General features: G+C 38.3%; 1 protein-coding gene across 1 annotated transcript in view; it reads right to left on the bottom strand.

Moving 5' to 3' along the window:
- Positions 1-25,401, bottom strand: part of CC2D2B (coiled-coil and C2 domain containing 2B) — a 344,324-nt gene that overhangs the window by 36,523 nt on the left and 282,400 nt on the right. Inside the window, 9 exon segments of the mRNA XM_050802958.1 lie at positions 2,358-2,467; positions 3,205-3,325; positions 5,719-5,889; positions 6,946-7,037; positions 10,084-10,176; positions 13,855-14,058; positions 15,538-15,676; positions 23,233-23,380; positions 25,159-25,309. Of these exon segments, the coding sequence (XP_050658915.1) occupies positions 2,358-2,467; positions 3,205-3,325; positions 5,719-5,889; positions 6,946-7,037; positions 10,084-10,176; positions 13,855-14,058; positions 15,538-15,676; positions 23,233-23,380; positions 25,159-25,309 (1,229 nt within the window).

The following is a 25,401-nucleotide window of genomic DNA, read 5'->3' as shown; positions in this document are numbered from 1 at the left end:
TCTTAAAATAAATCTCTCGCTCTCTCTTTCTCTCTCTGTCTACATCCTATTGCTTCTGTTTCTCTGGAGAACCTTGATGTACACAATGACATTCTTTAAAGGGCAAAACTGTGAAGGTAGTAAAAAGATCAGTGGTTGGCAAGGTTCCAGGGGGAGGGAGGGATGAACAGACAGAGCACACAGGATGTTTAGGGGAGTGAAACCATTCTGTGTGATACTATAATGGTAGATACATGTCACTGTACATTTGTCAAAACCTATAGAATGTACAACACCAAGAGTGAACCCTAATGTTAACTATGGACTATGGTTGATAATGATGTATCAATGTTGGCTCATTGATTATAACAAATATCACACAACGCAGATGTTGATGCTGAGGGAGGCTGTGAATGTGCTGTGGTGACGGGGTTAACTCTGTACTTCCCACCCAATTTTCTTGTGAGCCAAAAATTGCTCTAAAAATAAAGTCTCTTAATTAAAAAAAAAAAAAAATTGAAAAAAAAAAACCCTGCCTCTTTAAAAAGAAGAAATTATAAATTAAAACACAATGAGAATATAATTTTAGATCCACCATATTGAGAAAAATAATTTTTAAAATACAAAATATTATTGAAGACATGGCACAAAAGGAAATTGTATATACTGCTGTTGGGAGTGTATATTGATATAATCACTTTAGAAAAGAGTTTGGCATTGTCTAGTAAAGTTGAAGCTGACTTCAGCTACAACCTAGCAATTCCACTTTTGAACACATATCCTAGAAAACAGATTCTCAAAGTGTCACCTGACTAGTAGCATTAGAACCACCTGGGAACTTGCTAAAGATGGAATTATCAGACCCTACCCCAGACCTACTGAATTAGAAACTAGAGAAGTGGGCTTACCAATCTGTGTTTTAAGAAGCAGGCCAAGTGTGGTGGCTCATGCCTGTAATCCCAGCACTTTGGGAGGCCAGGCAGAGGGATCACTTGAGTCCAGGAGTTTGACACCAGCCTGGGCAACATAGTGAGACCCTAGTGCTACAAAAATAAAAATTTTAAAAAAATTAGCTGGGTGTGATGCTACATTTCTGTAGTCTCCACTACTTGGGAGGCTGAGGCAGGAGAATCACTTAAGTCCAGGAGTTTGAGTCAGTGAGCTATGATTATACTACTGCACTTCAGCCTGAGCAACAGAGTGAGATCCTGTCCTAATTAAAAAAAAAAAAAAAAAAAAAAAAAAAAGCTGTCTAGATGATTCGAATACATTAAAAAGGTCTGAGAGCCACTATCTTAAAAAGAAACTCTTGCACATGTGCTCCAGAAGACAAGTACAAGAATGTCCAAAGCAATATTGCTTGCAATGGCAAAAACTAGCAAAAAGACAAATGTTCATCAACAGAAGAAAGTATAAATAAATTATGGCATTTTTATACAACAGAATACAATATAGAAGTAAAAATAAATAAATAACAATGTCTTAGTTCATTTTGTGCTGCCATAACAGAGTATCTGAGACTAGGTCATTTATAAAGAACAGAAATTTATTTCCTACAATTATGGAGGCTGCAAAGTTCAAAATCAAGATGTCAGCATCTGGTGTCTGGTGAGGGCCTTCTTGCTGTGTCTTCACATAGTGGAAGGTGGAAGGGAAAAAGGGGACAAATGCTGTGTCCTTACATGGCAGAAGAGTAGAAGAAAGTGAACCTACACTGCAAGCCCTTTTTATAATGACATTATTCATAAGGGTGGAGTTCTCATGGCCTAAGACACCTCCCAATAGGCCTCACTTCCCAACATTGGGAGTTAAGTTTTCAACACATGAATTTTGGGGAGCACATTTAGACCACAGCAAACAGCTACAAGCATGAACATGGATGAATCTTTCAAAATAATTAAGATTAAAGAAACAAGATTACAGAAGAATACACAAATATAACTCAATTTATATAAAGTTGAAAACATACATAAGTAAATAATACATACTTAGGGATGAATACCTATGAAGTAAACTCATACAGGAGAGAAAGAATGATAAACACATTCATGGTTATTACCTCTGGGGAGAAAGAAAGAAGATGCCATTAGGTAATGGCACAAAGGGCCTTCTAAGGTGTTGGTAATACTATATATTTTTAAGCTGGATGGTAAATAAATAGGTATTCATTTACTTTTCTTTAGAACTTATGTTTATATATACATATAGATTATATATTATGCTATACAATATACATTAGTTTATGTGCATCAAATATTTCATAATTTAAAAGCTTAAATAAAGCCTATTTCAATAATTATTTTCAATAAGTGGCTCAAGAAAATAATTTTGTTATTGCTCTTTTTTTAGGAGCTATGGAAAAATGAACTCCAACTTACATAAAATCTACTTTAATTTCCTCATTCCAGCATGGATGAGATCCACTTGCTGTATTGGTTTGGTATACAGTGTGCTGGAAAGAAACTTCCACGAATGGATTTACAGTATCCTGAAACACATAATAAACATTGACTAGATTTTGAAATACTGTATATAGACGATAAAGATAGAGGCCTAGGAAATTACTTGGCAAATACATGGCTTAATTTTTCTAGTTTTTCAAACGACCATTATTTATTTATCTATTGAATAAACATCTATTGTGTCTATTCTATATCAGGTACTTTTCTAGGATCTAAAGATAAACAGAACTTTCTCTTAGGGATTTTAGTCTATCAGGAGAAAACATACAGATAAACAAACAAGTGCAATGAAATGTGAGAAATTAGAGAAATATCTTTAAGGTATGAAAATTATTCAGGAAAAGGAATTATTAACTTTTGGGGGGTGACAATAAGGAGAGTATCATTGTTTGAGCGTGTGCTCTGAAACTTTAAATCGTAGTTCATTTGGACAATAACATGGATATGTGTCGAGGCCATTCCAGGCAAAGGAAACAACTAGTAGGGCCCTCGTGGAACAAGGAGTAGCACGATATGCAAGATAGAGAGAGATGAGGCTGATTGTAGGCGTGGGCCTGATGCCTGAAGATTTTGTAGCCATTTTAAAGAGCTTATACCTTATCATACAGACCCTGAGAGCAGGGAATGAAATGGTTAGAATTACATTTTATAAATGCCACCTTTACTGTGTCATGGAAAATAAACTGGAAGCCAAAGAAAATATAGATGGAGAGATGAATTAAGAGTCAATTGTAATTCAAAATAAACATAATCAATATTGTACTTTATAGAAGTGTTAAATACTTATCTCATGTAAGATCTCATCCGAGGCTACTGATTTGATTGTTTCTTTAAGTCTGAGGAAAGATATAGATGATTTTGAACAAGTAGGCATATCCAAGGCTCTTCAGGAAAAACAATATAGAGACATACACCTTAATTAGTTTTAATTAGTTTTGGTAGGAGTGGGTGGGCTTTTCCTGTGCTTATGAAGATATATAAGTCAGTATCTATGGTTCTTACTGAGTTTGCTTTGAATTGTCTTATCATGTGTGGTTACAGCTAAACATTTGATAATTACTACTCTGGAAGCGCAACTCCTAAATACTGAACTATGGATTAGATCTGGTCTATGATAAAATATTCACAGGTATTCAGTAAAAGGGGAAGAAAGGGCAAGTTATTCATGATGGATGTCAATTAAAATATATATTGTGGGTGGAAGATTACCCAGGTGCCAAGGCAAGAGACTGAAGGCACAAACTGTTGCAGTGTAATAGAGAAAGTAGTTAGAATAAAGAATAGTTACAATACAAATTAGATATAGAGATGATCATGGACATTATCAGTCATTAGTATAAACGTTATTAATCATTAGCTTTTAATATTACACTTTGTTGTATTACTAACATAACCAAGGAATAACCAGCGGGTATAGGGTCAGGTGCTGAAGGGACATTGTGAGAAGTGACCTAGAAGGCAAGAGGTGAGCCCTCTGTCACGCCCACATAAGGGCTGCTTGAGGGCTCCTTGATCAAGCGGCAACACCAGTGCCTGGGAAGGCACCCGTTACTTAGCAGACCACGAAAGGGAGTCTCATTTCCTTGGAGGAGTCAGGGAACACTCTGCTCCACCAGCTTCTTGTGGGAGGCTGGATACTATCCAGGCCTGCCCGCAGTCATCCGGAGGCCTAAACCCCCTCCCTGTGGTGCTGTGCTTCAATGGTCAAGCTCCTTGTCCACTTTCATGCTCCTCCCGCACTCCTGGTTCCTCTTTGAAGTTCTCAGAAGATAGTGGTAGAAGAAATAGTGAAAGTCTTAAAGTCTTTGATCTTTCTTACAAGTGCCATAGAAGAAAATGCTGATGTATGCTGCCTTCCGTCTCTGCTTTGGCTACCTAAAAGGGAAGGGCCCCCTGTCCCATGATCACGTGACTTTCTTGACCTTATCAATCACTTGGACGACTCACCCTCCTTACCCTGCCCCCTTGTCTAGTATGTAATAAATATCAGTGCGCCCAGCCATTCAAGGCCACTACCAGTCTCCGCATCTTGGTGGTAGTGGTCCCCCCGGCCCAGCTGTTTTCTCTTCATCTCTTTGTCTTGTGTCTTTGTTTCTTATGATCTCTCATCTCCGCACATGGGGAGAACACCCACTAAGCCCCACAGGGCTAGACCATACTATGTATATATATACACACACACTATATATATATATTACAAGTTATACTTTAAGAATATATCCCTCCTACTTTTTTGGTGTTACAATATTCTTTTTTTTTTTTTTAACAGCAGGATGTTATAGAAAATGGTGGGGATTTTATATGTCTTTATTTCACAAAACAGCCTTTGAAATATGCATTTGTTTTGAGCATATTTAATCCTTTTAGATGAACAATACTGTAATTTGTAAGACAGTGGCAAAACCTTTAAGAGATGTTAACTATAGATTAGTAGCCAGGAAACAAAATGTTTGTTTTTCATAGGAAGAATTCATGAGTTGTGGTAGGCATAAATGTAAGCAAGCAGGGCACATGTACTGAGCACAGACAGAGGGGAATGCCTAACATTCTTAAGGCATTTGGGTACTAAATATTAGTAATATATAAATCATATTGACACTAAATATATGAGACACTAAATATCCAGGATACACTAAATAACTGTGGGCACTTAATATTCATGATGCTATACTTTGCCCATCCACTGGTGATGTCCACTCTGGCCCCATGTATCCTCTGCCCCCAAAACACAAATAAAACCCACTGGGGCACATACAATTTGTAGATGTTACCTAAAAATAGCAGGTCTAAAACACAGCAGGGTGCAACTGTAGCAATTCTGATTTTACACACCATTCCACATTTGCTTCACAGCTTTCCTGGGGCATTTCCCAAAACAAAATTAGTGTCCCACTCATTTTCTCCAGCTTTCTGCTTCCAGTACTGAGAGAGTCAGTGGCATGGAATAGGGCAGTTGGCAGCAGAAGCTTCAGAATTTTCACAACAGGGAATAGAGACAAAGGCATTTACTTGATACAGTATGAGAAGGTGAGAATGCAGCCCATACCCTCAAAATATACATGTTAAAGTTACTCCGGGAATCTTGAACCCCAGAAAACTCTTAATACATGGCACTGACGGTAGGTTTGACTATGCAAATGAAGATTTCAATTTTCATTCATTTTATGTATATGGAGCATTAACAAAGTGCGAAGGTTTACAAATAGAACAGCATGGAGAATTATCATATTTAAGGTAGACCTTTTGCAACTCTAAAAATTGGGGCATATTGCCTTACCTATTAATTGTTGTTTTTCTGGTGGGAATATTATAGGCCCTCACTATTCGGACAAGAATCTTAATATCTCCATCAGAGATCGTCTGTGCTCTGACTTTTTTCCTTTCTTTCCTCTGAGGTTTTAACTTTCTCCGTGGTTCAACAAACTGACAAACTGCATCTGTCAATTGGCTAAAGAGTAAAAATTGATCATTAGCCTCGTTTGCTTTTCTTGGTTTTAAAAGATATCAGTCTTTTGAGTAATTGAAATGAGACCATTATTCTGAACCATATTCTCTGCATTATGGAGGGGAGACTGAATTGTCTTAAGGAGAAATCTTTTTCTTAGCATAGGAAGGGAGAGATGCTATGTTCCCTCATGTTGAGAGAGACCGTGATTGCTCCTTGCCCTTTGGGTACATGGTCCAAACAGAGACGTGGACATGGAGAGGTAAAGCCATGAAACATGATGATCTTTTGGAAGATTATTCATTGTTCAGGAATCATTCTCTTGAAAGTGCCCGAATATTAACATTTTCTACATGGCTCTGAAACTAGAATTAGTTGTATATGCCGCCAACCTGGGCAACACAAATCCATAGAATTATAGTTTTATGTTCTCACTCATTTTTCCCTCAAGGACTGAAAAGTAAAACACAATACAGTTCAGCATCCTAAATGAGTTAAAACCTTATTGATCATTCCGAGTCTGCATGTGTCCTCCAGGGAGTTTTCCCAGAGACAGCCCTGTTCCTACCCTTAGTTCACAGATAGAACAGTATGAGAATTGAGTGACTTCACCAAACGCTCTCCCAGCTGCTGCCTGTGGATCTCAGCACCTTTGTACAGCTGAGGATTTTCTGTTTTGCAAAGGGGAGATTACAGGCTTAGCATGGTGCTAGCAGCAACATCTTTTCCCTTAGCAGTCTCAGGACAGGAAATCTTAGGGCAAAACTAATTTGGGACAAACATGTTTCTTGAATTTTTCTTTCTTGCCCTAAAACCTGTCAAAGGAGAGGGCAAAAAAACTGCCCCCAAATACTATATAATTGAAAATATATCATGTAGATATCCCAAAATGCAACTTTAAATTGACCAAATATTTTAAGTCATTGTATTTCACGTTATGATCTGAAACTGCATCTTCTGACATATGGCTTAATTAAAATAGAAATAGAGAACTTAGAGGATTTTAAAGAGATTATCTTAAAGGTTTATATTTCATACTTAATAGTCTTTAGCAATTACCTTGTAGATACAATTTCTTCATAATCAGTCACAATATCTGACAAGTTACATTTGCTAATTTTAACAATTCTCTTCATTATCAACCTTCTCACCTAAAAAAATTTTAGAATTTAATAAATAAATGTATTGTTTATATTTTAAGGTTAAGTATTTACAATGCTACTGGTGCCACTATATTTTACTCCTAATTTTTGCAAGCAATGAATGGAGTGGGGGATTAGACAAGTGAAAATACTATTCTGTTTGCTGCCATTATTAAAGTCATTTCCAACTTTCACACTGTCACGCCAAAGGTAGTTTATTTCTTTCCACTTTTTTTGTCCTACATCTAGTTCATCTCATCCTAAACTCTTTGCTCTGTTATTTTTTTCCTCTAACTCACAGTGTATGTGGCCAGAACTAGTTTTCACCAAAGGAGACGACTGCCCTGTGAATCCACTTCTACAATAGCCACTAGTAATGGATGTGAGTCTTGATCTACAAACACAAGGAAATGTGATCCCATTTCTGTATTTCCTTCAAGTCAATCCTATTCTGACTTTAAGACCTCATTCTGGCAAGAAAGTCAGTGCTTGAAGGAAGCCATCTCCTTGGGCTCTTCCTACTTGGAGAACCCACAGACCTTAGTTCCTCCAAGGATTCTGAACATCTCCTTTTTAGTCTGAGGAAATCCTTCCCTTTCTCCTTTTACCCTGTCTTTAGCTTTTCAGATACGAAACCAGACAGAGGCAGGTCTGGAGGCAATTTTCTGCTTTCTGTCCTGTCAAAGATCATTCTGGAGACAACGTAACCTAGACCCTAGTTATCTTCTTGAAGCAGGTAGGAAAATAGAGTGGTGAGAGGCGAATGGGAAAAACATAACTCCTAAAAATTATCCTGCCACACGGACAACAAATTGTTTCCCTTGAAGGTGAACAAGACCTCGGTGGCCCCTTCACTGGCCACTCTCTCTCTCTTCTCCCACTCTCCCTTGGCACGATGCAGGCTGAGCTCCTGGCTGTTCCTCTCACGGGCCAGGTGTGCTTCTATGCCGAGTTTTCTACGCTGGTTCCATCGGCCTAGAATGTTCTTTCCCTAAACTTCCATGGCTATCTTCCTCATCTCGTTTAGGTCTTTTGCAGAAGTGTTACCTTCTTACCAGATTCTTTGACTACTTCTATTTAAAATTGTGCCCCTACTCACCCCAACGCCCCCTACCTCCGCCTCCGCCAGAACGCCTGTTCCCTCTTCCTACTTTATGTTTCATAGCACCTTTCACTCTGTAACATACTAATAATGTGTCTCCCATTATCTAACTTATAGAATATATACTCAAGGAGCTCAGGAATTATAGTATGTGCTCGATAAATATTTGTTGAATAAATTGATGAAATGGACAGATTGAAGAGATGTGCTACCCTCTTAGAGAAAACATTTCAGTAAAAGTTTTCTCTAGTAATATTTGAGACTACTGGGACCTCATTCCGTACTGCTGTAACCCTGGCCTCAGCCATCACTGACTCCAGTAACACAGCAGGAAATGTAATGCACATAACTCACAGTTGCATGAGTTCCTCCCATGGAAGGATTTAGGTACCTATGGCCCTAATAGGCCTCCAGGAGCAAACTTCTCCAGTATCTTTGATTATAGTAATTATCCCATAAAACTACCAAACCAGTGGTTTCATTTTATTTTATTTTTCAAACCTGTAGTTTTAAACTGTCCTCAGATAGCAAAGAAGTCTTCACAAGGAGTTAAAATCTAAATACAAAATGTTTGGAAAGTGCCTTTCCGGGATTCCTGTATGAAGTTCAAGCATCCTCAGATACTTGCTCTCTTATGTCCTTCTTAACCGTCTGCTACCCTCCCTCGTGGGTTTCTCCTTACATAAAAAAGAAGAAACAGGATAAGAAGGATATGTGTTCTCTTTTCTTATAAGCAAGAACACTTCTTTATTTCCCGAGAGCACAAACTCACTATTAAAGCACATCCCAACTTAAAAAATAGAGCGAGCTAGTAAAGAAGTAAGAGAGTCAGGGATGAGTGGGAAAAACAGCTGCCAGTGACAAAGGGGGCTGTCTCATGCCTGGGAGAGCTACAGCAGTTCACATTCCATCTCACAGTCATAGTGTACGAACTAGAAGAATACTTGCAGTTTGATCTCATTTGCTCCTCACATTGGATGTAAAGCAAAGCAAGCATTAATATTGTCCATTTTTGTAAAAAATAAAGTGGGACTCAGTGATTTGGTTACTCGCCGGTGACACACAGGGTAGTAAGAACAGGTCTTTAGAACACACCTGCCTGGGGGTCTACTAGCTATACACGGTTGTCTCTCACCTGTCCCCATGAGGGATCTGGAATGTATCTCTTAGATCTTTCTGTAGCTTTCCCTGCTTCTTTTCAAATTACCCTGCAAGGCTGCTCTGGTGCTCTACAGCAAAGAAGATGTAGGTGGGTGAGAGTCTACCTTTGCAGGAGTTGTAGAAACCACCTCAGCTCCCATCCTTTAATTCATTAATTTCTCAAATATTTATCAGCATTTTCTAAGTATAAGATACTATGCTAGGCACTAAGGATCTGTAGATGTCGCCCCTGCACTAAGCTAACAAAGTCTAGTGGCGTGATGAGGGGTCGACAGAAATCAGGCATGAAATCCAGTGAAGGATTCCACTCAAACCTGGTTAAGGCTCTGCTAGAGTGTTTTGGAAACATTCACTATTTGGCTTTGTTTCAAAGCATATCTATTTTTCTAATACTGTCTGTGTGCCTCTGGTAGCTCCTTCATCCCTTCATCTCCTGAATTGCTATAGTCCATGACATCATGAGGCACCAGTAAATACAGGGGTTCTGGCAAAATGATGGGGTATCTCTCAAGGTGAACTTTTAGAGTCAAAGAAGAGATGGGAAGTCTTTAAAATTTATGTTTAAACAGAAAAGTTTGGGATGTGCTTTAATAATGAGTTCACTGTCAATGAGGTAACCTAACTCTCATAAAGAGGTCTGAAAAGAACAGAAAACTCCTCAGTGATATGAAAGAGGTGATGAGTGAGTGGATTCGTCCATCTGACTCTCTGGAAAGACTATAATACCATGGATCTAGCAGACAAGTTTTCACAAAAACAAATGCAAATATATTTCTGATACTGTGTGGTTACCTTTTTCAGCAAATTGGCAGAATTAATCCTTTGTGCTGTAATAGAATTTACATCTGAAATGGATACCTCCTTCTCTTTCTGACTTTCATACTCCTAAATACAGAATTGTTAGTTTCACTTCTTGAATGTAACGAAGAGTTTACATATGACACATTGCAATAAATATCACTAGTCACTTCGGTCCATGTGTAAGACACTGGAAACACTCTGAGACTGAGAGAAGAAAACATTTCTTCTAGATTCTCCCACTGAGGATGAGCTAAAACCAGTTTCTAACTATATTCTGTTTGGGTCTAGATTGAAGTCCATTCATCTTTTAAATTAGAGTAATGATTAAGAACAAGATTTGTGACTGAGAAAATGATTTTTTAAAAAGTGAAGAGGATTGAGAAAAGATTCTTCATGTATGCATTTGCCCTGTATCACTAAAAACAAAATAAGTGGTTAAGAGCATGGGCATTGGAAGAAGACAGTCCTGGGTTCAAGTTGGCCTGGGCATTTACTAACTGGTGTGGTTTGGAAAAGCTGATTAACTGCTCCAGACCCCAGTTTCCTCTTCAATAATAATAATAATAATACCTCTGTCACAAGATTGTTTGTGAGACTTAATTGAAACAATATATGTAAAGAGCCTGGCATATAGTAAGTAGTCAACGTGCGTTGACTATAATCAATAATTTTAATATGACATATATAGTCAGTATAAGATTATTTGTCAGGATGCTTCATCTAAATAAAGTAAATTTGCATTTGTTATTTATGCATTTTCAGTATTATATATCCCCAAAGCACTTGGAAATGATTTTATATTATAGATATTATTAAAGACTATACAAAAATAATGAAGTAAATACTTTAGAATCTTCAGCCACGAAACAACGTATGCTCCATTATATGAAGGTAAGTTACTTGTCCTTCTAATTATCCATAAGAAATCCTGAAATTAATTCTTTTGCAAGTAACAACTTTTATTTAAGAAAATATTATATTGCCATTTCATACCACTTTATTTACATTTTTTTTTTTTTTGAGACAGAGTCTTACTCTGTTGCCCAGGCTGGAGTGCAGTGGTACAATCTCAATTCACTGCAACCTCCGCCTCCTGGGTTCAAGTGATTCTCTTGCCTCAGCCTCCCAAGTAGCTGGGATTACAGGTGTGTGCCGCCACACCTGGCTAATTTTTCTATCTTTAGTAGAGATGGGGTTTCACCATATTGGTCAGGCTGGTCTTGAACCCCTGACCTTGTGATCTGCCCACCTCAGCCTTCCCAAGGGTTGGGATTACAGGCGTGAGCCACCGTGCACGGCCTCACATCACTTTATTTACTTTTAAAGTATTAAGTTTTAGGAGTTAACACAATACTCTGGATATTAATATTTTAATTTTATATATGTAAGGAATAACTTTTCTAATCTGTAGGCTTTTAATTTTAATGTTACAAAATTTATTAATCTGGCCAGACACTGTGGTTCACGCCTGTAATCCTAACACTGTGGGAGGCCAAGGCAGGCAGATCACTTAAAGTTAGGAGTTCAAGACCAGTCTGGGCAACATGACAAAACCCCGTCTCTACTAAAAATACAAAAATTAGCCAGGCGTTGTGGCGCACACCTGTAGCCTCAGCTACTAGGGAGGCTAAGGCATGAGAATCACTTGAACCCAGGAGGTGGAGGTTGCAGTGAACCGAGATCACGCCACTGCACTCCAGCCTGTGTGACAAAGTGAGACTCCATCTCAAAGAAAAATTAACTAATCTTCTTCTTTATCATTTATACTTTTCATGTCTTATTTAAGAAATACCTTTGTATCCCAAAATTGAAATGCCCATTTGCAGTTTTGCTTTTCACAAGTAATCTTCACTACACATGGTATTTATTTCTTTTCTGATATCTGAATCTAATTTTATTTCTTTCCACATGTATGAATAACGATTCCAGAACCAGTTAATGCATCCTTCATTCTTTTCCAACTGATTTGTAAAGACAATGCTGTCAAATATAAAATTTCCACATATGCATAATAAGCCTATTCTATTTCTTTGGTTGGGAATTGCATTTCTATATTTACAGCTTAATATGGGTAGTTTTGGCAGTTTACAATGTTGACTCTTCCTATCAATGAACATTTACTCAGATTCTTTTGTATATCATTCAAAAATACTTCAAAATGTTATCTGTTGAATTTTTGCACAACTTTTGTCAAATATATTCCTATGTATCTTACAGTCTTTATTGCTCTTACAAGTGATTTTTTTTTTTTTTTTTTTTTTTTTTTTGAGACGGAGTCTTGCTCTGTCACCCGGGCTGGAGTGCAGTGGCCGGATCTCAGCTCACTGCAAGCTCCGCCTCCTGGGTTTACGCCATTCTCCTGCCTCAGCCTCCCATGTAGCTGGGACTACAGGCGCCCGCCACCTCGCCCAGCTAGTTTTTTGTATTTTTTTTAGTAGAGATGGGGTTTCACTGTGTTAGCCAGGATGGTCTCGATCTCCTGACCTCGTGATCCGCCCGTCTTGGCCTCCCAAAGTGCTGGGATTACAGGCTTGAGCCACTGCGCCCAGCCTATATATTTGTTAAATTACATTTTTAGTGGGGTTTTACTAGTATATTAGATGCTATTTATTTTTGTTTAATTTTTTTCATATTTTCAAACATGTAGAAAAGTAAAAATATATATACACACACGTGTATGTGGGTGTGTGTATAATTTTTTTTTTTTAAGACAGGGTCTCACCCTGTCGCCCAGGCTGCAGTGCAGTGGCAGGAGCTCAGCTTACTGTAGCCTTGACCTCAAGTGATCCTCCCACCTCAGCCTCCAAGTAGCTGGCACTACAGGTGTGCTCCACCATGCCCATCTAATTTTGTTTATGTTTTTGTAGAGATGAGATCTCATTATTTTGCCCGGGTTGGTGTCAAACTGCTGGACTCAAACTATCCTTCTGCCTCGGCTTCCCAGAGTGCCGAGATTACAGGCATGAGTCACTGCACCTGACTGAAAAAAAGAAATATTAAAATTCATATCCCTACCCCATTGATTAAATAATTAATATTTTATCATATGTGTTTTACCTGTTTTTATTTATTTTATTTTCGGCTAACATATTCTCAAGTAAATTATAGCCATCATGACACTTTAAGCATCTCTAGATAAATACTTCAGTATGAATCTCCAAAGACTAAGGACGTGCTTCTACATAACCACAATGCCATAAGCACCACCAGCAATTCTCCAGTATTATCTAATATTTGATCCATATCCAAATTTCACCAAGTAGCAAACTTAAAGCAACTAATATGAAAAGCTAGCTTTATTTGATAGTGTGCTAGAGCTGGCTGGCACCAGCTGGTGAGAACCTATCGTGCATTCCAGCTTTTGTTTTCTTTTAGAAATATTTTAAAGATTCTAACATTGAGATGGGCCTTATAAGTAATGTTTATTGCGGTAGTGTCTCTCCCCCTTACTCCCAAAGCCGCTTTTAAATCTGTGATACATTTTACAATAACAAAAATACAATAGTTACATAAATTTAGAATATGCCTAAAGGATTTTGGCTGCTAAATACTGAATAGACTAGACAACACTAAATTGTAAAGTCAAGCTGAAGAATTTCTGGAATTTGGGAGATACGTACATTTTTAATGCCTATAGAGAAGGGAGGAAATCTGTCTACAGATTATTAGCTTAAAAAAAAAGAAATAAATTAAGATAGGGTTAAAGCAGCAAACTGTTAACTTTATCATACAATAAGCCATATTCAAATAGAAACCAAATACCTGGAAGAGTAAATCTGGAATCTCTGTGTCATGGAGGGGCATTTGCTGTAGAAGGAAATTATCTAATTGACCTGCATTTCTAAGTTGCAATAGCTGGAAACGTTTACTCTTTGCCATTTCCTCTTCAGAAACAAAGTTAAATTCATCTTGCAACTGTTCAAGACGAAAATACTTTGGAATATCCTGCCCCTTAAGTCTCATGTACTGTAAAACATAAAAATGCAAAGTCTTTACTTAAAATACTAATTTTTTAAAATTCAGGAATTACTTCAAAAGACTTTTTCCCCCTCAACTGTGAGATCTGAGTGGTAATATAAGTAGGAAATGGAGCAATTGAGTTTGTAGTCTAGAACATATAAAAAACAAAATAAAACAAAACAAAATAGAATCCAGCCTTTGTGGCTTTCCAACCTTTTCCCAGTCATGACTTACAAAGAAAACGAAAATATTTGTACTGTACACTGAATTTTGTATTGTACACTGATAGGACAGATGAGACTGTTCCTATCTGGTTGTCCTGAGTTGACAGAGGATCAATACTTCTGTATACCTATAACCAATTCTGCACCTCAGCTGAGAAGCTCTTATCTAGGGAGCTTACTTGCAGCAATCTAATTTATGGGTTGTTTTATTCAACAAATGCAAATGTGAGTGCATAGTACATGCAAGGAATAGTGCTAGCTGCCATCAGAGAGATGCAGATTTATTAGCTGTAGTTCCACAAGGAAAAATAAAATATATGAATGAATAACTACTGTAGGCCAGGTGCAGTGGCTCACACCTGTAATCCCAGCACTTTGGAAGGCCATGGCGGGTGGATCACCTGAGGTCAGGAGTTCAAGATCAGCTTGGCCAACATGGTAAAACCCCCTGTCTATCAAAAATACAAAAATTAGCTGGGCACAGTGGCACATGCCTGTAATCCCAGCTACACGGGAGGCTGAGGAAAGAGAATCGCTTGAACTTGGGAGGCGGAGGTTGTGGTGAGCCAAGATCACGCCACTGCACTCCAGTCTGGCAACAGAACGAGACTCTGTCTAAAAAAAAAAAACCTACAGTAAAAGGCAGAATGAAATTAGAGTCATAAGAGTTGATTTTTTAAAAAAGTAGAAGAAAGGTTAACAGGAAAGCAAGGAAAGAAGATGCAGTGCCTAACTGAGGTTACCAGGGAAGCATTTATTAGACTTGCAGGGTGAATAAGGTAACTGTTATGGATGCCCCTCTAGGCAGAGCAGTGGCATGAATAAAGGTATAAAGAAAGCATGTGTGAGGTACATACAGCAGTTCAGCTGGCAATAAAGAAGAGTAGAAGTGACTACATAATAGAGTCTGAGACAAGGAGTGTGTTTATAAATTATCTCAATATCTTCAGTATCTAATACTATGGCTGGCACATGGTAACTGCACAATAGATGTTAGCATAAAAGACTGTCGGATGTGCTGTGGCTGCTAAGTAGTGGCAGAGGACCATCCATCAGGCCTAAAGGAGGAATTATTTCAGTTGCTGAGTTTCTAATTGTCTTTACAGTATTGTACACTGGTTGAAAATGGTTTCTGTCCTCAGATTTACTTTTACATAAACCCTAGAGCCTAGAAAAATATATACCAAACTATGGGGGAGAAAGGGGGGTAGAGCTTAGGAAACAGAATATGTTTACAGTATTGATACTTGCTTTAACTTACCATAACAAATTCCATTAAATCAGAATATTCTGGATTATTTGGATCAATTCTGACTTCATTTGCCCATTCAAAAAGCTTCTGTTCATTAATGAGCCATGGAATTCCAGGAACACTTCTCGCATCTACATTCCTTAACATACTAACATAGAAAAAATATTTTGTGAACTCGCATACAATAAACAATATATGTATTACATACAATACACTGTTATATAGGGTAAAAACGTACCCATTCTGGGTATTTGAAGATAAAATTTATCCATCCTCTGTATTTATGGATAAAATAGAAAGTTGAGATGTGATATCTCTCCTAGTTCTCACTCTAACTTGTATCATAGCTTTTTGATAAATGTTTGTAAGAGACAGTAACCTTATTAAGAATAGTCCGTAAATATTGATCCTTGCCATCTATATTGTATGTAACAGCTAAAATATTGTAGATGCTTAAATGAATGGTGCTTATCGGATGTATTATGTAAACCCTAAGCATAGTAACTTATTAAAATATTTTCTTGGCCGGGCGCGGTGGCTCAAGCCTGTAATCCCAGCACTTTGGGAGGCCGAGACAGGCGGATCACGAGGTCAGGAGATCGAGACCATCCTGGCTGACACGGTGAAACCCCGTCTCTACTAAAAAATACAAAAAACTAGCCGGGCCAGGTGGCGGGCGCCTGTAGTCCCAGCTACTCGGGAGGCTGAAGCAGGAGAATGGCATGAACCCAGGAGGCGGAGCTTGCAGTGAGCTGAGATCTGGCCACTGCACTCCAGCCTGGGCCACAGAGTGAGACTCCGTCTCAAAAAAAAAAAAAAAAAAAAAAAAAAAAAATTTCTTTTCACAGGGTGTACAATATTGAAATTTAATCAAAATATTCACTTAAGCAAAATTAAGAAAGCACACAAAATAAAAACCACTTTTAGGCTACATCTTTACAGTGGAAACATAACAGAAAGTAATGCAAGTAACTGGTAAGTATGTGCCAGAGGACCATCCTTGATCATATGAGATAATCTTTTTTTTTTTTTTTTTTTTTTGGAAACAGAGTCTCACTCTGTCGCCAGGCTGGAGTGCAGTGGCGCGATCCCGGCTCACTGCAGCCTCTGCCTCCCAGGTTCAAAGCAATTCTCCTGCCTCAGCCTCCCGAGTAGCTGGGACTACAGGCAAGTCCTACCACACCTGGCTAATTTGTGTATTTTTAGTAGAGAGGGGGTTTCACCATGTTGACCAGGATGGTCTCAATCTCCTGACCTCGTGATCTGCCTGCCTTGGCCTCCCAAAGTGCTGGGATTACAGGCGTGAGCCACTGTGCCCAGCCATGAGATAATCTTAAAAGCTGGAAAGCTGTAAAAGATAGGCTAGACTCATAAAATATTCTTAGCGACTAAGTGCAAAAGGAATTCAACTCTAGTGAGTAAGGATTTCTTTAGAGCCATCAATTATCCCAGCGATTTAATCTGTCTCTTCATAGAGAATTTGTCTTATCATGTGTAACTAGAGGAATTTGGACTACGATCCAAATTTCTACAATCCTTTCTATAAAGTAGTCCAGAAAGGTTCCTGTCTATAAATTGGGATTCCAGAAATACAGTTCTGACACGGATTCAACAATGTCTTAGCCCAAACATGGGCACACATTTTACACTGTCTCCTTCCCATTCGTTCATATTTCTTTGATGAATCTTCTGAGGCTATTGCTGCAAAAGCCAATGTGTGGTATGGTAAGATGTAAGGAAAATTACTAATAGGTGAAGTTTGCATATTCTTCTTTTCTTTTGCTTCCCATGTCTGCCCTCATTTTGAACTGTTTTGATATCTATGTCACAAGAGTGCTAGGACCTGACACCCTTGACACCATCATGTAATAAATTTTCCTTCTAGAAACAATCTTAGCCCAGATCCCCTAGAAGATAGCCTCAGGTAAAGCTTAAATCTTAACGAATAGATTAGAGAGAAACTTTTCCCATTATATCCTTTAACAACAACAACAAAAACAACAAACAACAAAGAAAGTTGTAATTGAATGTCAACATAGTCCCATGGTTTCTGCCTCAGAGAAAGTAATAAAAATCTCACAGCCTTGCTACAATGATTCCCCCAGCTGCTCCTATAGCTGTGGGCTATGGTTCACAGCAGTGCTGTTCCTTGGGTCAAAACCAGTCAAATGATTGAAGATTTCTCCCTCCCTCCCTCCCTCCCTCCCTCCCTCCCTCCCTTTCTCTCTTCCTTTCTCCTCCCCCTCTCTTCTTTTCAATTGAAGATTTCTACTTTGATGATGGAGAGCTGGAAGCAGTACTTTATAAAAGGCATGGAAAACTCTTTGATTGTTGTTTATCTAATGCAGCCCTGATATTTACATCTTATTTCCGACAAAAGAATCAAAGTATAGCATGGCCCCAAGAAAGAGGCGAGCTTTAATTCTAGCAGGCCCCAAGACCTTGGCTTATACACCCAAATGCAAGGCCACAGCCACCATGTTTTTAAATTGAGGTAAAATATACATAACATTTACCACTTTATTTTAAAATACACAATTCGGTGGCATTAAGTACACTCACAATGTGGTGCAACCATGACCACCATCCATTTCCAGATTGTAATGATGGTTGTACAACTCTATGAATACATTAAAACCATTGCATTGCATATTTTAATTGGCTGAATTTTATGGTTTGTGAATTGTATCTCAATAAAGATGTTAAAAAACAGTTAAAAATATAACTGTGCTGAGAGCTAAGATAAACATTCCTGTGAACCAGAAATGGAAAAGAAAGGCAGAGTGGCGAGTGGGGATAGCACTGTGGGCTTGCTGGGCTTCAGGCTGATGAGCAGTCCATGGTGGTTGTGGGCTCAGTTCCTGAGACAGGGAACTAGCACCAGGTTTATCATTTTAAGCCAAAGATTTGAGGGCGCGGGCGGGGCTTAAATAAAGGGACCTTTAAAAAAATACTGACCACTGCATGCGGCTGTGGCTTTTAGAAAGCTATGAGTCTAGAGAGGCAAAGGGACACAGACACTGCCTCATAATGAGGAACTGAACCAGGCTCACAGCTCACCAGTTGCCTAGATCTGTGATGACTCCAATAGCAACCCAGTGTAACAACCCAACCTCCCAACCTACCCAGTAAGTAGGCTTACGGCCCACTTCTGGATTTAGGGGGACAGATGAAGTCAAATTCAGAACCATCAGGTAAGGAGGGGTAGATACAAAAGGAGAGAGAGAAAAAACAAAACAAAACAAAACAAAACAAAATAAACAAACAAAAAAAAACCACCCAAAACCCAGAAACCTGTAAATCAAAATCACCCAAAAGTTCTCCAACTCAAAATGACCCTGCTAACCAAAACTTCTGAGCAATGAAGCCATGCTCAGAAAAATAATCAACAGTATCAACTATCAGAACATTAAATTAATTCTAGCTGAAATTCATTTTATGGAAGTCTGCCAAACACATTTTAATGAAGTATGCTTAAGATGTAAAAACAAATGAAAATTAATAATTCACTTTTAAATGCAAGAAATAATGGAAACAAATGCCAAAATGAAATAAGAAAATGTAGATATGAAAGAGAATCAAACAGAAAACTTGGCGGCAGAAAATAAAAGTAAAAATTATAACATAAAAGTCAAATAAAACTTATATTGGACAAAGTTGAATAACGAATTAAGGAACTAAAAAATAGTACCCAGAAATTCATCCAGGATGCAGATTAAATAAAAACATAAAAATATGAAATAATAGTTAGGCTGAGGCTTGGCTGGGCTCAGTGGCTTAGGCCTGTAATCCTAGCACTTTGTGAGGTCAAGGTGAGAGGATCGCTGGAGCCCAGGAGTTTATCAGCCTGGACAACAAAGCAAGACCTCCTTGTCTCTTAAAAAGAAAACACAGAAAGCAAGAAAAAATTTAGCTGGACGTGGTAGCACCTGCCTACAGTCTTAACTACTAGGGAGGCTGAGGCAGGAGGATTGTTGGGTCCAGGAGCTTGAGGCTGCTATGATTATACCACTACATTCCAGCCTGAGTGACAGAGTGAGACCCTGTCTCAAAAATAAATAAATGAATAATAGACTGAGAGGCTCCAATACAAATTCAGTAAGAAATCCTGAAGGAGAGAAGAGTGGAAATAGTGAAGAAGTAATATTTGAAGAAATAGTGGTTGAGACGTTTCTGTAATTGATGAAAGATGTGAGTCTTTAAACATAAAATTTATTCTGCTAAGCAGGAAAAGGAATAATGATAAATCCACACATACATGGTATAGTAAAATTTCAGTACTTTAAGGATAAAGCAAAATTTTTTTCATGGCAAATTCTTCCTTTTTTATTAAGGTAAAAGATACATAATATAAAATTTACCACCATTTTAAAGTGTACGATTCAGTAGTATTAAGTATACTCACAGCATTGTATAACCATCATCATTACTTATTTCCAGAATTTTTTCTTCATCCCGAACTGAAACTCTGTACACATTAAACAATAACCCCATTTCTCCCTTCCCCATCCCTGGTAACCTTTATTCCACTTTCTGTCTCTGAATTAAAGTGAAATATTTCAACATTATCAGAGAGAAAATATAGCCTATAAAAGTCCAACATTTAGACCAATAGTGGACTTATAAATAGCAATGATAAATCCCAATAGATAATGCAGTACTGTAACAGCTTCAAAGTGCTAAAGGGAAATAAAGAACATCCTCAAATTTTCTACTCACCTAAACTATTAAGAATGAGGACAAAATAAAGACACTTTTAGATCTAGAAAGGCTAAAGAATTTTGCTATCCATAGAAACTAACTGAAAGAATCATTAAAGGAGCATGCTTTCAGCATGAAAAGTAAATCGAGAATGAAGGATGGGAAATAAGAAATAAGGTAAACATAAAAGTCAATGTTATTAAATGTTAAAAATGTTATTAACTAGCGAGTGTAAGAAAAACTGTTTCATGTTTAAAAATGAAAACTCTAGACAATGATCATTTAGATAAGAGAGGTGTGGTTTTTGTTTGTTTGTTTGTTTTTTTGATTTGTTTGTTTATTGAGACAGAATCTCACTCTGTCGCCAGGCTGGAGTGCAATGGCATGATCTTGGCTCACCGCAACCACTGCTTCCCAGGTTCAAGCGATTCTCCTGCCTCAGCCTCCCAGGTAGCTGGGGCTACAGGCGCGTGCCACCATGCCCAGCTAATTTTTGTATTTTTAGTAGAGATGGGGTTTCACCATGTTGGCCAGGCTGGTCTGAAACTCCTGACTTCAGGTGATCCTCCCACCTCGGCCTCCCAAAATCCTGGGATTACGGGAGTGAGTCACCGCGCCCAGCCAGAGAGTTGTGTTTAATGTGGTATTAAAGCTTGACTTAGAGAGGGCCCTGGACTTTGAAAACCTCTCTTGCAATATACTTCCTGCTGAAATCTGTCATCTGTCCCACCCTTGCATATAACTGTTTTCAATCTTTTGTAAGCTTGAGTTTCCAAGTAATAGGAATTGTAAGACAATGGAGACAAGCCAATGAATACGGCTTGAAGGTCACTTGCTGGTAACCTTCAGTGACAAGTGGGTAGGGTTAGGAAGGGAATGTGTGAACAGAAAGTGGAGGGAATATATGCAGACCAGTAGGCCACACACAGGAGAACTCTGGCAGGAAAAACTAGCCAAAATGGGCTTCAGGATTTAATCAGGTGCTTGAGTTTGTGCTTGTTCGTTTTAAAACAAAGAAGGCTTTTGGGTACAAAAGACCAACAGCCTAGGGAGATGGACAAGTTGAAGATAATGGAAGAAAAGGATATAAATGCATCAGTAGAATTGTAAAATACAGAGAGTTCCAAATTACCTGCATAAAAGTTAGCCTCAGAGTGAGAAGGACAAACATCTCATTCCAAGAAAAATGCAAAGAATATGATGATGAGGCAAAGATTAGGAATAGCTGCTGTGGAGACTATGCTAGAGAAATATTAAGAAATATAATAAAATAATAGTTCTGGGTATTAAAAACTTTTCCACTGGCTCCAAAATGAATGACCTTTAATAACTGTAAGATTTGCTCTTAAAATGCCCTTCTCCAGGTCTCTAAGAAGATGACCTCATTTACTTAGCAAAACAAGGACATTCATCAAAGTTCCATTTCTGTCTTCATAGTGGTGACTGTCTCATTCCCTGAGTTGAGGAAGAGAGAGTTTCTCTTCTCCAGAACCACAGGTATTCACTTGGGTTCTGGTTTGATACCTTCCGGACTCTGAAGGACTTCATACTCTTTCCAATATATTAGGTCTTTTCGCCCCACTGATTTCAATCTTTTGTAAGCTCATCACTTTTAATCACTTCTTTTAAGAACATAAATATGGCCCCAATTTTTAAGAAATCTGTACCTTGATTTTTTGGTCTTCTGTTATTTTTTTAGCATAATTTTTATTGTCAAACTCCTTGGTAAGTAAACTACCCCTACGACCTCAGTTTCTCTCACACCAATGATCTCCTTGTGCTACTGCCATTTAGTTTTTTTCTCTTTCAATTTCTTACATACCAAAGAAAAGCCTTTATGAACTCTTACTATGACTCTGGCCACATGCTACTAGTTTTTATATATAATGTTCTCCTTGTTATTTTTTAAACAGTCTCTAATTTCAGTTTTGATTTTCCATTTAATCTAGTTATGGGTAACAATTTTCAAAACTATAATATTTTTCAATAAAATTTTTTAGAGAAGTTTTACATTTGCAGCAAAATTGAACAAAAGGCACAGAGAGTTGCCATGCACCCCATCCCCATAAACACGCACAGCCTCCCCAGCTGTCAACATGCCTTGCTGGAGTGGTACCTTTTTTTCACAGTCCATGAACCCACATTGACACATCATTGTCACTCAAAGTCCATAGTTTACATTAGGGTTCACCCTTGGTGTTGTACATTCTGTGGGTTTTGACAACTGTGTAATGACATGTATCCACCATTATAATGTTATGCAAAATAATTTCACTACTCTAAAAATCCTGTGTGCTCCATCTATTCATTCTTCCCTTCCCCCGGAATCTCTGGCACCACTGATATTTCTACTGTCTCCATAGTTTTGCCCTTTCTAGAATGCCATATAGTTGTATGAAGCTTTTCATTTCCATTTATTTTTAAAAATATGTGTTAAGATGGGGAGGGGAGAGGATATCTTTTTGTTATCATTGTTCATTATTTTAAATGATGAACTAAACTTTTTCCTTTATATTTACCATTTCCCTCAAACATAGCACATTATGGAAGCCAGCATTATCATCATTTTCATAGAATTTACTGTACTTATTTCTAGTAATCCCACAAATAATTAATCTGAAAATTAACCCCAATTCTTCTGGGAACTCCCAGAATCATGATAATGCATAAATGGTTCTTTGCTAATCCAGAATGACTGGGAGATATACAGGCCCCAGAAATAAAGTTCCTGGGAGTCTTGACCTTTGCCTACAAGTGAAGGACTCTGGGAATGACTCTCTCATCATCTGTGTGGCTACAATTCCAAGCATTGAAGGGACACATTCTCTTACATATAAATACACATACTACCTTAGTAGAATGATTTAAATAAAAGATAAATCAACATTCAAATAAACTAAACTCTTCCTATTCCTGCTCAAGTTTTCTCTTTTACACATAATATGTTTTGTGTGATGCTTTGCTGAGACCTGGCATTATTTTTCAAAGATAAAAGTTTATTACCTGCAGTAAGAAGATCTCAATGACTGTGACATAGGTATCAGAGGAAGACCATTTTCATCTAAGCTCCATGATAGAGAATAGCTAAGTTTTCCTGATGTCAAAAGACAGAGTTCTTCAGTTCCATTTCCCTCAAGAAGAAAAGGCACATCTGTATATAAAGGGCATTAAAAACATATGAATTGATTTAAGTGCAGTTGAAGCACATTGTGGGTTTTTTCCTAAGTTTTACTTGTGGAATTCTAGGAACACAAAGGAAGATCTGTGCTAACCCTACTCTTTTTTTTGTTTTTTGAGAGAGAGTTTCGCTCTTGTTGCCCAGGCTGGAGTACAATGGGGTGATCTTGGCTCCCTGCAACCTCCACCTCCTGGGTTCAAGTGATTATCCTGCCTCAGGCTCCCGAGTAGCCGGGATTACAGGTGTCAACCACCATGCCTGGCTAATTTTTTGTATTTTTAGTAGAGATGGGATTTTACCATGTTGGCCAGGCTGGTCTTGAACTCCTGACCTCAGGTGATCCACCTGCCTTGGCCTCCCAAAGTGCCAGGATTATAGGCATGAGCCACCGCGCCTGGCCCAAACCCCACTCTTATCTTAGTGCTCTCCCTCATCTCCTCTCTAAAATCCTTCAAGGACTACAAAAGATAAGGTAAAGATTGAGATGATATGTAGAGATGAATATCACGATTTTCTTCCTTTTATGCCTGGAGGCTTCTTAACCATTCTCTGTGGGAGTGGCTTCCAGCAAGAAAGGACTACTGGCAGCAGAAAAAGAGGCCAGCAAGCAGTTCTTTCTCCTCTTTCCCTACATTCCCAAGTCTTCTGCATCTAATCTCCAGAGTTTAACAATACTTCTTAAAACTTTTGCTGAGTGCCCAGTGTTCCCTAAATTTTTTGAGTCCTGAGTCTTTTCTCCCAGGTCTCCATAAGCTTATTTTTCTGCTTCATCTGGACTTGAAGCAAACTATTCTTCCCTCATTCTCTGCCCTTTTTTTCCCCTCTCCTCCTCGCTCACTCATTCATACTTCCTTACTTTTCACCAAATAGGCCCAAGTAGTTTCAAAACCCCTAGGAAGGTGAAAGAAAGGAATAATGGGGAGAAGGAGAGGAATGACAGTGCTCTCAGAGACACACTAACTTACATTTAACCGTATAAGAGGAGTAAAAGCAATTGAAAAACAAATAACAGAAACATCCCTTCTTTCTTCTCTCCTTTTCTCTGTCCCTCCCTCTTTTCTTCCCTCCCTCATTTTCTTCTTCCCTTCCCCATGCAGTTCAAAGACAAATCCATATGTCTGCGAGCACCTATAGGTTCACTAAAGGAGAGGTAGAGGGAGAGCAGCCAGCCCACTCAAAAGCAGAGCTCGCTTTCCAGACAGTATTCTGTCCTTGTCTTGGATGGCCTACAAAAAGCATGGGTGCTAACTGCTCATTTGAAATTTCCCCAAAATCTGACCCAAGACAAAGCTTTAAACAATCTAGTTTAACATCTGAATGAATAATTTAATTCATTTTTAACAGAATACTGTAAACACAGGGCCAGGCGCAGTGGCTCACGCCTGTAATCCCAGCACTTTGGGAGGCTGAGGGGGGTGGATCACCTGAAATCAGGAGTTTGAGACCAGCCTGGTTAAAATGGTGAAACCCTGTCTCTACTAAAAATACAAAAATTAGATGGGCGTGGTGGTGGGCATTTGTAATCCCAGCTACTGGAGGCACGAGAATTGCTTGAACCTGGGAGGTGGAGGTTGCAGTGAACTGAGATCGAGCCACTGCACTCCATCCTGGGTGAGACTGTCTCAAAAAAAAAAAAAAAAAAGAATATTGTAAATACAGGATTTTGTACTTATGTGAGTGAGCCAGGGTCATTTAGGAATATGGTACTCAGGAAGAAAATAGGGGGAATGTAGTATTTTTAATAAACTCACTGCTTCCTACTTCTCCATCGGCAGGCATGACCAGCTTATCAGAGCTAAACTCTACATATTGCAAAACGGTTTTGCCTTTCAGCTCTGTGTAGTTAGGTAAAGGTAAATATAGTTTTGCCAGTAAGCTTGTTCTTTTACTTTTTTCATAAACCTAAATATAAAAGAAATGGCTGATAGCTCACTAAAAATACAACATAGAAAAAGGAAAAAATAAGCACCCTTAACAACATATTTTTATTTATT

The sequence above is a fragment of the Macaca thibetana genome, chromosome 9 (assembly GCF_024542745.1).
Source record: "Macaca thibetana thibetana isolate TM-01 chromosome 9, ASM2454274v1, whole genome shotgun sequence".
NCBI lineage: Eukaryota > Metazoa > Chordata > Mammalia > Primates > Cercopithecidae > Macaca > Macaca thibetana.
The sequence above is the reverse complement of the archived record's forward strand: the minus strand, read 5'-3'. Positions and strand labels throughout refer to the sequence as shown.